This window comes from Cherax quadricarinatus, chromosome 85 (genome assembly GCF_038502225.1).
Source record: "Cherax quadricarinatus isolate ZL_2023a chromosome 85, ASM3850222v1, whole genome shotgun sequence".
Classification (NCBI taxonomy): domain Eukaryota; kingdom Metazoa; phylum Arthropoda; class Malacostraca; order Decapoda; family Parastacidae; genus Cherax; species Cherax quadricarinatus.
The window spans coordinates 8497825-8509852 of NC_091376.1; the positions used below are offsets into that span (position 1 = coordinate 8497825).

At 39.5% G+C, this 12028-nt stretch overlaps 1 protein-coding gene across 4 annotated transcripts in view; it reads left to right on the plus strand.

Annotated features, from left to right (window-relative positions):
* LOC128703291 (lisH domain-containing protein ARMC9-like) overlaps positions 1-12028 on the plus strand; it is a 157346-nt gene that overhangs the window by 112258 nt on the left and 33060 nt on the right. For all 4 annotated transcript variants that reach the window (XM_070103329.1, XM_070103331.1, XM_070103330.1 and 1 more), the window contains exons 10-17: positions 304-515; positions 932-1033; positions 1663-1879; positions 4992-5099; positions 6337-6444; positions 7106-7217; positions 9622-9667; positions 11706-11808. In XM_070103329.1, coding sequence (XP_069959430.1) covers positions 304-515; positions 932-1033; positions 1663-1879; positions 4992-5099; positions 6337-6444; positions 7106-7217; positions 9622-9667; positions 11706-11808 — 1008 coding nt within the window. The remainder of the gene's footprint in view (positions 1-303; positions 516-931; positions 1034-1662; positions 1880-4991; positions 5100-6336; positions 6445-7105; positions 7218-9621; positions 9668-11705; positions 11809-12028) is intronic.

Genomic DNA, 12028 nt, shown 5'->3' on the forward strand with positions numbered 1-12028 from the left:
GAAAAGTATCCCTTAGCTTCTGATTTTTTTAATCAACTTGTAAGCTGTGTCTCTTGTTTTCTCTCGTGATGATCTGAAGATATTTAATTTATCTTTCTTTTTAATCATTCTATCACTTTGTATGTTGTTGTTATGTCTCCTCTTGTTCCTGCTACCTTCTATGATCTTGTATGTTGTTGTTATGTCTCCTCTTGTTCCTGCTACCTTCCATGATCTTGTATGTTGTTGTTATGTCTCCTCTTGTTCCTGCTACCTTCTTAGACTTTGTATGTTGTTGTCATGTCTCATTTTTCTTGTTGCCAGCGTGTGACGCGTGTGACGGCTGGTAGTGTACGTCAGGCGGTGGTGACGGCGTATGTCCGGGGTGACGTACTGGGTCTGCGTGGATCGAGTCGTTCCTGGGGTCGTTTGGCCGGCGCCTTAATGAACCCAGAGTCACAGCTCCTGGCCCAGTCTGCTGCTAGACTCATCAACGCCCTCACTGCCTTCAATGCTGGCCGGAGCTACCTAGCCAGGTGCTCACCCAAGCCTACTCATAACTATAAAATATACACTACGATGCACAACAACCACGGGGGAAGTTAAATGATAGCTCTAGGCCTTTCGTGTTGCAATCAACGCATTAGGAACTTACAATGTTGCAGATTCGCTCAGGGGAACGTTTTTGTCCTACCAAAAAAGTTTATTTAAATAAATCTGCTTGGACTTCCTACTCATTTCTGCAACACTGCAAGTTCTTGATGTGTTGACTGCAACAGGAAAGGCCTAGAGCTATTATTCAACCTCCCCTATGGTTGTTTTGCATCTTGTATCACTTGTTCACGGTTATTGCACTACGATACATATTAGGCTTTTTGTGAAATGGAGTTGAAAATTCAAAGGATCTGGTATGGTGATTGTTGTTTCTGCTACTTTCCCTTGTTTTTGTCAGCGAGGAAGTGTGTGAGGTGCTACTGCAGGCGCTACATGTGGGTCACCTGGACGCCACCACCACAGACATGGCTCTGGCAGCTCTACAGAAACTTTCTATAAGGTGGCTACTTGACGTATGTTATAATAACAGGGATTGATAATGTTCAGTTCTTTTGTGCGCTTTGTAATTCCTAAATTTATTGTTACAACCACTTAGAGACGGTATAGAAGGAAATAAGAATGGAGGAACACTGCAGCAGGTCTACTGGCCCATACTAGGCAGGTCCTTCTCAAACCCAAACCCACTTACAAAAATATTTGCCCAACTCATTTTCAGTGATATTGTTATATTAGTGTTAAGTTAGTGTTAAGGTTGGCCGATATCCTTGCATATTAAAGGGTTTTCTGTATGCACAAGAAAATATTATTCACCTCTGTACAACATTGTATTATGCTGAAATAATCTTAATTATGTGAACGGTGGACTGAACAATCACGATTTTTTTTTTAGCTGAATGATCCACATGGATTCTTATACACCAAACAGGATTTAAATCCAATCACGGAATTCCGATATCACGAATCACCTGCACGAATTTTAGCTTTTTTTGTGAAATATTTGGTTGATCAGGCTCTGATCCACCGCGAGGCCTAGTCACGGACCGGGCCGCGGGGGCGTTGATCCCTGAACGAATTTATAATGTTATTACGAAGGCATACTGACAGTTGGCACCTCTTGTTATGGTACAGGGGTGTGGTGCAGGGGGCGCTGATCGAGGGTGGTGCTGTGGAATGGCTAGTGAATACCCTGGCAGAGGTGCGCACCCTCACACCCTACACTCAGGAGTATGCATCAGCACTCTTCATGAACCTAACACTGCGCTCCGCTGGTCGTGCTCGCTGCCACCCACTAGCAGCCAAACTTCTCCCGGCGCTCATCCAACTTCTCACCTCCGTCCAAACTCACGTAACTCATTCACTTGGTTTTCTACTACTACTACTACCACTAATTGTACTACTTTACTACTACTACCACTAATTGTACTACTTTACTACTACTACTACTACCACTAATTGTACTACTTTACTACTACTACTACTACCACTAATTGTACTACTTTACTACTACTACCACTAATTGTACTACTTTACTACTACTACCACTAATTGTACTACTTTACTACTACCACTAATTGTACTACTTTACTACTACTACCACTAATTGTACTACTTTACTACTACTACCACTAATTGTACTACTTTACTACTACTACCACTAATTGTACTACTTTACTACTACTACCACTAATTGTACTACTTTACTACTACTACTACTACTACCACTAATTGTACTACTTTACTACTACTACCACTAATTGTACTACTTTACTACTACTACTACTAATTGTACTACTTTACTACTACTACTACTACCACTAATTGTACTACTTTACTACTACTACTACTAATTGTACTACTTTACTACTACTACTACTACTACCACTAATTGTACTACTTTACTACTACTACTACTACCACTAATTGTACTACTTTACTACTACTACTACTACCACTAATTGTACTACTTTACTACTATTTTTTTTATTTTATTTTATTTTTATTTTATTTAGAAATTTTAGCATACAAACAGAGGTACAAAAAATACAGATAAGAGCAGCATGCCAAAGCCACTTATATGCATAGCATTACGGGCTGGCTTAAAATTAACTTAAGATTAACTAAGCAATGATGAAATCGGTGATAAAACATTATTGTAAACAGATAACTATAAAATACAAATGAGTATTACAAAGACAGGTCCTATGCTTGCATGCATAGAATGGAGTATTCTGTTAGGTAGTGTATTTAAAAAAAAATAAAGTTAGGTTTAACATTTGTGTGATATAATTGTGAGTAACATTTAGGATATACAATTTATATGGTTCAGTTATTCAGTATTTATTTGGTTTTGAGTGAGTAAGTGAACCTTGAGAAGAGACTTGAATTTATAAACAGGTAGTGTTTCTTTTATATTTACAGGTAATGAATTCCAGATTTTAGGGCCTTTTATGTGCATTGAGTTTTTGCATAGCGTGAGATGGACACGAGGAACATCAAAGAGTGATCTGTGCCTTGTATTATGGTCATGTGTTCTGTTGAGGTTGGCAAGGAGATGTTTGAGGGGAGGGTTAATATCAGAGTTAAGTGTTCTATGTATGTAATAAGTGCAATAATAAGTATGGATGTTTTGTATGGTGAGTAGGTTGAGTGTATTGAATATTGGTGGAGTGTGCTGCCTGTAGTGAGAATTTATCATTCTAACTGCAGCCTTTTGTTGGGTAATTAGTGGTCTGAGATGGTTAGTTGTTGTTGAGCCCCATGCACAAATTCCATAGGTGAGATAGGGGTAAATAAGAGAGTGATATAGGGCCAGGAGGGCTGACTGTGGAACATAGTACCGTATCTTCGATAGTATGCCTACAGTCTTGGAAATTTTCTTAGAAATTTGTTGTATATGTGTATGAAATTTGAGTCTTTTATCGAGGTGGATTCCTAAGAATTTTCCCTCTGTTAGCTTTGTGATAGGTGATCCGTTTATCGTTATGTTAAGAGGTACATCTGTAGCTCTGCTACCAAACTGAATGAAGTAGGTTTTGTCAATGTTTAGTGTAAGTTTGTTAGTCCTCATCCAGGTAGATATTTTCTGTAATTCGGTGTTTACAGTATTGGCTAGCGTGACTGGGCTCGGGTGAGAGAAGACGTATGTGGTGTCATCTGCAAAAAGTGTGGGTTTGAGTAATTGCGAAGCATTTGGTAGGTCATTTATGTATAGGAGAAAGAGAAGAGGGCCAAGGACACTTCCCTGTGGGACACCAACTGTAATTGGTTGTGCGGAAGAGCTTGCCCCATTTGCGTACACATATTGGCTTCTGTTGCTGAGGTAAGACTTGAGGTAGTTGAGGGAGTGCACTCTAATACCATAGTGTGACAATTTTACGTGGAGCAAGTCATGGTCAACTGTATCAAAAGCTTTACGTAAGTCAATGAAGATCCCCAGTGGGACTTCTTTTTTCTCTATTGCAGTGTATATATGTTCTACTACTACCACTAATTGTACTACTTTACTACTACTACCACTAATTGTACTACTTTACTACTACTACCACTAATTGTACTACTTTACTACTACCACTAATTGTACTACTTTACTACTACTACCACTAATTGTACTACTTTACTACTACCACTAATTGTACTACTTTACTACTACTACCACTAATTGTACTACTTTACTACTACTACCACTAATTGTACTACTTTACTACTACCACTAATTGTACTACTTTACTACTACTACCACTAATTGTACTACTTTACTACTACTACTACTAATAATAATAATAATACTATTACTACTACTACTACTACTACTACTACTACTAATAATAATAATAATAATAATACTTCTGCTGCTAGTACTACTACTACTACCACTAATTGTACTACTTTACTACTACTACTACTAATAATAATAATAATACTATTACTACTACTACTACTACTACTACTACTAATAATAATAATAATAATAATAATACTTCTGCTGCTAGTACTACTACTACTACCACTAATTGTACTACTTTACTACTACTACTACCACTAATTGTACTACTTTACTACTACTACTACCACTAATTGTACTACTTTACTACTACTACTACTACTACTACTACCACTAATTGTACTACTTTACTACTTCTACTACTAATAATAATATTAATGCTAATACTAATACTTCTGCTGCTAGTACTACTACTACTACTACTACTACTACTACTACTACTACTACTACCACTATTACTACTACTACCACTACTACTACTACTACTACTACTACTACTACTACTACCACTATTACTACTACCACTACTACTACTACTACTAATAATAATAATAATAATAATAATACTGCTACTGCTACTATTTATTCTTATTCATTGTCATCATCATATTAATTATTATTATTATTATTATTATTTTTATTATTATTATTATATCTTGGATTCCTTGTGACAAAGGTGGTGCCATATGTGACGGGTGCCCTGTACAGCCTACTGTCACACTCCAGCCTACGCCAGGAGGCCTTCACCATGGGTCTGGACTCAACACTCGAGCGACTGGCACAGGTATTATTATAGTACATTCTGCAGGTTTAACCCAGTAAAGTCACAACACTGAGCTCTTCACCAGGTCCTTCAATTACTGTAGAAGAATTTTACAAACTCTCCTGTTTTTTTTCTTGCTTTTTCCTGTTTTTTTTTATTTCCTCCCGGTGACAAGGTTCAGCTAGGACATATACACTGAAAGGTGTATGTCTCTCATTACATATTCACCGTGTGTTTACTATAATCCCTAGTTTAGGGATTAACGTAATTTTGATTGGTGATAAACAGGTTACCCTTATGTGATTTTAATGACTTTTATGCAGTTTTAATGACCCTTATGTTGTTTTAATGATCCTTATGTTGTTTTAATGACCCTTATGTTGTTTTAATGACCCTTATGTAGTTGATTAACTTTAAACCCAACTAACCAGCCAGTAAGTATTTGTTTAATTTTGATGCACCAGTACATTGCAATGTTTACCAATCGCTCATTAAGAATATAAGAAAGGAGCACTGCAGCAGGCCTACTGGCCCATGCTAGGCAAGTCCAAGTCACACCCACTCATGTTAGGTAAGACTCGTCAGGAATTAGGTCAAATATCTCCTGACAAGGGTCTTATTCCTACGAAAGCCTGCTACCACAGCTTTCGTTCATCCTACAGAGGCCTTCCGCTGGCTTACCGGTCCATCCCTTTAAAAAAATGAAGGTAATATTATGTACTGTCTTTGGTGTAACTATCTTTAAAAAGATACTGAACAAATATATGAATGGGAGGAGCTGGGTTTGATTGGTGTCGTGGCTACAGAAGCAGATTCTTGGGTAGCTTTGGGGAATAGGCTAGTAACTTTTTTAATGTATAAGTATACATAAATACAGTTACATAATGCAATAATGCACAGTAAACAGGTGATATCACAATATGAATACTAATCACTGTGAAAAAAATAGTGAACTTCTAAGCGCTTTCGTGGTTTCTTACATTATCAAGGAATGTGAGAAATCACGAAAACTCTTGGAAGTTCAATATTCTATTCACAGTGGTTGTTCTGCATACAGTTACATAAATTATCATACATAGCAGCATATGTGTAGATTACCTAAGATAACCCAACAAAGTTAGTGACTTATTTCTAGTGGGGTCCCTGAATCCCAATGCAAATACATGGGTGGTTTTGAAAAGGACCTGCCCTGTACGGACCAGTAGGATTGCTGCAGTGTTCCTCCATTCTTATATTTTTCATATGTTCTTGTGTTCAGGGCGGCAGCACTGAGCAGCGACGTCAACTAGAGTATATAGTGGAGCAGATTCGTCGTGATCCACCACTCTCCCCGCCTCCCTCACCAGACCCAGTGCTTGATGTGGAGGTACGTGACGAGTCACACACACTTGCAACACCCTGTCCGGAAAATAAGTCACAGGGGAAAAAATCACAAAGTCACAATTTTGGCTAGGAGAAAGTCAGTTAAAAAAAAGGGTCATAATTTTGGCTAGGAAAAAATTCACATTTTATTTAAATGCCATAAACAGTTTAAGTAATAAAAAAAATATTTTAAATCAGTTATTAACTGACAATATATGAATCGTACGACTCTTACGGATGTTGGTAAATTGTCATAAATAGTAACATATGTGCAGAACAACCACTGTGAAAAATTAGTGAGCTTCCAAGCGCTTTCGTGGTTTCTCACATTATCAAAGAATGTGAGAAATCACGAAAGCGCTTGGAAGTTCACTGTTTTTTTCACAGTGGTTGTTTTGCATACTGTGATATCACTTGTTTACTGTGAACTTATTTCATAGTAACATATGTGTAAATTACCAAGGATAACCCAGAAAAGTCAGACAAAGTGACTTATTTCCAGTGGGGTTCTTACGTCTGCTGAATGATAGATGGGAATGTGGCAGTGCAGAGGCTCATTTGAACAGTGATGTTGAAGCCTCCAGTTATAGGCATTGATTGTTTCGGATCACTAAACCGCCTGTTCTAGTCCCATCACTCTGAATTGCGTTGTAAATGTCCTACAGGAGGACCCTGAGTGGCTGGAGGAGGAGCTGGATGTTGATGACCCCGTTCGAGCCCCGCCTCACGCTCCATCTGGCGAGGATCTGCTAGCTTGGCGGTACACACTACACCCGGGTAACCCACAACAAATTCTGCTCACACTTGTTGCTTTATAACCAATAATCTAATCATTCTGTTGGAGAATGAGTCACAGTTGCCTGCCTGAAGAACTTAACAGATAACACTGGTCAACAAAAAAATAGTTGACAAAGGTATTTGAAGGTATTTAGAGTATTTTGGGGGTTGCTGAATTGGAAAATGGCAGTAGGTTTTTCAAATTGGCTCTAATTTGTGAGATATTGCATACCTACATTCAACAGGGAACTGTATGGTGAATGCGAATGGTTTCAGTCAGTACAAGAAAATCAAATGGGAATATCCTGATTTGGAGTCAGCAAGGAGACCTGTGCCACAGTGAAGACGTTACTTTACCCGTGTTTTCAGCACTACCTGACCTTCCGTTGTCAGATGTTGAAGAAAGTCAGGGTTCAGGATGTAACAGTGGAAGTGAATATGAAGCAAGTAAGCATTTCATCGCCCTATCAGTTTTCCCGAGAACTCGGTGATCTTATATGTGACAGTCTGTCAAAGCAAGCATCTGAACTTTTAGCATCCAGACTAAAAGAAGAATTGTCTACAACAAGAAGTTAAAATAACAGCTTATCGGACAATAGAAATTGAACTCCTTCTTTACTTCAGCCAAGATGAAGACTTGTATACTGCAGTAACATCCCTGGACTTCGTCTTCGAATAAGACTTGAATATTACCAGGAGATTAGCGGCTGTTTATAGACAGCTCCATTAAAAGCTTGAGATGTGTTTTAGTGCACAATGGTAACCATTATGCATCTCTTGCAGTTGCTCACTTAAAACTTAATGAAGAATGCGAAAATATCAGAATGGTTTTGCAGAAGCTTTGCTATCATGAGCACAAGATGTCTGTGTTGATCTGAAGATGGTAAACTCCTTGCTTGGGCAACAGAGTGGATATACAAAGTACCCTTGTTTCAACAGTTTGTGGGACAGTAAGGCGAAGGCAGATCATTGGACAAAAGTGACATGACCTTCAAGAGAAAACATGAGTGTAGGTTCAGCAAACATCATTAACGAGTCATTAGTTGGCAGGGATAACATGCTGCTACCACTCCATGTTAAGTTAGGGTAATGAAGCAATTCGTTAAGACCTTGGATAAAGATGGTAATTTCTTCAAATACATTTGTAGATCGTTCCTTGCACTAAGTATGGAAAAAACAGAAAGCTGGAATCTTTGATGGTCCTCACACTTCAAAACTTATGAAGCTGTGTGTCAGTTGTCAAGAACTTCTGGTGTGAACATCAAAATGGTATACAATTCCGACAGGTTGTTAGGTAAGACACATATGCAACAGAATAAAGTTGTCTAACTGTTGCATGTGTGTCTTACCTAACAACTTCTGGTGTAATCACAAAGCAGACAATTATGAAGAACTGGCTCAAAACATGCTGACAAGCTTCAAGAATTTAGGTACTAATATAAGCATAAAGATACTTTCTCCACAGCCACCTACACAGATTTCCACATAATCTTAGTGAGGTCGGTGAGGAACAAGGGCAGAGGCTCCAGCAAGATATAAAGGTGTGTTCGGTAAAAGCACACAGGTGGAACTAATGTGACATTTTATTGTGGCAACGTTTCGCTCTCCAGGAGCTTTGTCAAGTCGTGACAAACAATACATGGACACAGAGGGTAAAGGTAATGGAGGAAAGGTATCAAGGTAGACGGGATACACACATGACGGCAGACTATTTCTGGAGTCTCCAACGAGACAGTGTTGATGACCAACATAGAAGAAAATCGTACAACGTTTTCAAATGCATTAATTAGTGGTATCTGGATTATTTTACTATGTTAATCTGTTACAATATAGAATGAAGTCTAGTATCTGTTACGTGATTTGACTTTAGCATGATCTAAAAAATAATTTCAATACGATTTGTAAGTTACCTCCGCCTGATAAATATATTTTTCACATAAATATGTTTTTCTGTGTGATACAAAATTTATCAAAAACTAGAGCCAATCAAGCAAAACCGATGATATATTGGGAATCAACACCACAAACTTACCCCTAAAACCAGTGGAATATCATTGACCAAAAAAATGAGTGTTGACCAGTTTAATCAGCACATCGGAGACGAAACTTCAGATGACGTTTCGCCCATCCATGATTATTATTGTCTCACAACTGAGCGAGAAAGAGGAGAGAAATCCAGAAGACAGATTGGAAAGATCTGCGATTCAATAATGGTCAAGGAGCGAACTAAATATGTAAAATTTTCTCCGACAATATGCATTCTGATTACTTAGTCAGGTTTTAACGACAATCAGTATTATATTACAAGAAAACGTGGAATAATAGTTATTGAATAGTTCTTGAAGTCATCTTGTAAATGTACAACAGTGAGAAGGTGATATTTAATACGTAATAATGTCCACAGGTGAGACTGAGGAGTCTGGAAGACGCAGTGACATCCCTCCTGCCAGGTACGTCCATCACTAAACCTACCTCAAGCCTATTAAATGAGACAGTTTTGCAACATTTCGGTATCTTTATTCTGGAAATGTTCGCCAGAGTGGCTTCTTCAGTTCAGTGCAGAAAGAGGTACAAGATGAGTTTGAGGTAATCAGTCCCTCAGCCTGGAGTAGATATGTTCAGTCCATCAATCTTGACAAAGGTGTAACATATTCATTATGTTCAGGTAGGTTTGCCAGGACGGGTCCTGGTCCGGGTCTTCCCCATGTGGTGACCCGGTAGTGGCTCCCGGAGGAATGTCGAGGTTGGTATATGTGATGTATCATTTACAGCCCTATGACTGAGGCAGCCCTGTGACAAGGGCGCGGTGAGTCTTCTGCAGATCAAGTGGGGGCAACCGTATGACAACGGCGCTGTGATTCCTTCAACTCCAGTTGAGTCATCCCTGGCAGTCAGGCCGCAGCCCGAGTGCCAGAACGACTCAGGAGATTCTCTGGAGGTATGTTGAACACCTAACGTCTGACGTCTAACGTGAACGTGGTGGTGCAGCATATTCCCGGAGATGAAGCTTATATACTGATGACAGATGAGGTGCAGCAGTGGTAGGCGGAGTCACCAGCGAACAAAGCCACTAGTGGAAGCAGGTCATGTCTATGGATTAGACAATTTTTTTTATTAACACATCGGCCGTTTCCCACCAAGGCAGGGTGGCCCGAAAAAGAAAACATAATATAAGAAAGGAGGAACACTGCAGTAGGCCTGTTGGCCCATGCTTGGCAGGTCCTTTACAATACTAACCCAATAACAGTACATTCAGCCAACCCACTTTCAGTGCTACTCTACAGTGTAAGCTGTGTTCCTGCAGCTGACAAGATGTGAATAGGTTTACAAAACTGAGTTGATAAATGAGATACATGTACAGCATATGGGTATCTTTATCCTGGAAATGTTTCGCCACACAATAGCTTCTTCAGTCCAATGCAGAAAGAGGCAGAAGATGAGGAGTTTGAGGTAATCAGTCCCTCAACCTGGAATCGATGTGTTCAGTCCATGGACTGATGGACTGAACACATCGATTCCAGGTTGAGGGACTGATTACCTCAAACTTCTACTCTCCTTACCCATTTCTACTTTGTATTGGACTGATGAAGCCACTGTGTGGCGAAACGTTTCTTCAATAAAGATTCCCATGTGTTGCATAAGTGTCTCAATTCTTCAACATAAAGGAAAAACACTGCAGCAGGCGACCGTGCCTTTATCATAGAGCTGTCCCAGCCAAAGAGCTGTAAACGGTACTAGTACAAACTGACATTTCTTTCGAGAGTCTGCCGGGTCACCACATGTTAAAGACCCAGGCCAGGACCCGTCCTAGCAAACCTTCATGAATAAAGTTGGCCTACTGCAGGTCCTTCGTGTTGCTCCATGTTGTATGTGCCAGTTTGGTTTGTTGTGCTGCCTGACCGGCTACCTTATTGTGCGCTCCGTGATCATCCTGTGAGTGGTGTCAATGTCAAAACAGTAACAGTATACAATACCGAGAATCTGATGAATTAGACAAAAGTGCAACACCTGGGTATCTGCGTTATGAAGACGTACCAATGGCTTTTTCAATTCAATACTGAGATGAAAAAAGAGACGTTTGTGTCTTTTTTCCCCCGTGTTGATATTTTGTCATTTCGACGGATGATGGTGAAAGATGAGATCATCAGTCTCTCAGCCTTGAAAGTCTTTAGTACCTTTAGTCTTGATGCTTCCGAGTCATCAGAACTAAGGTACTGAATTTCTTCTTCAAAGCTGCGAGACTGATTACCTCATCTTCCACTATCTTCCATTCAATATCCGTATCGAATTGGAAAAGCCACTGGTTGGCGATACGTCTTCAAAATGATGGCAGCCAGGTATTGCACATGTCTTGTTCATCACAAAAAATCAGGATTACAGAGGTCACAATGGGTGTTTATCAGATTCTGTTATTTAGTTACACATTTACAAATATTAGTCATATATATTTAGAAATCCTTCACATCAGGTTCGCGATTCCTTCCTCAGGTCGGCGCCTGTGATCCCTTGGGATCCTGGACGGGGCCATAGCACTGACCAGCGAACCCACAACAACAACCCGCGGCCCAATTCGGACGGCTTCGTTACCCAGGTACAGCTGTAGGTAAAAAACAAACACGGAACCGGCAGAGTTTGAATCCGTGGCAATTGAGTCCTAAAACTCCAAAGAAAATGATAGGATAGATAATGAGAACGTTCAAAGCCAAGCCAATGATGATCCTTTTCAAATCAGTTGTTTTCTCTAGGCTGGAATACTGCTGTACATTAACATCTCCGTTCAAAGAAGGTGAAATTGCAGATCTAGAGAGTGT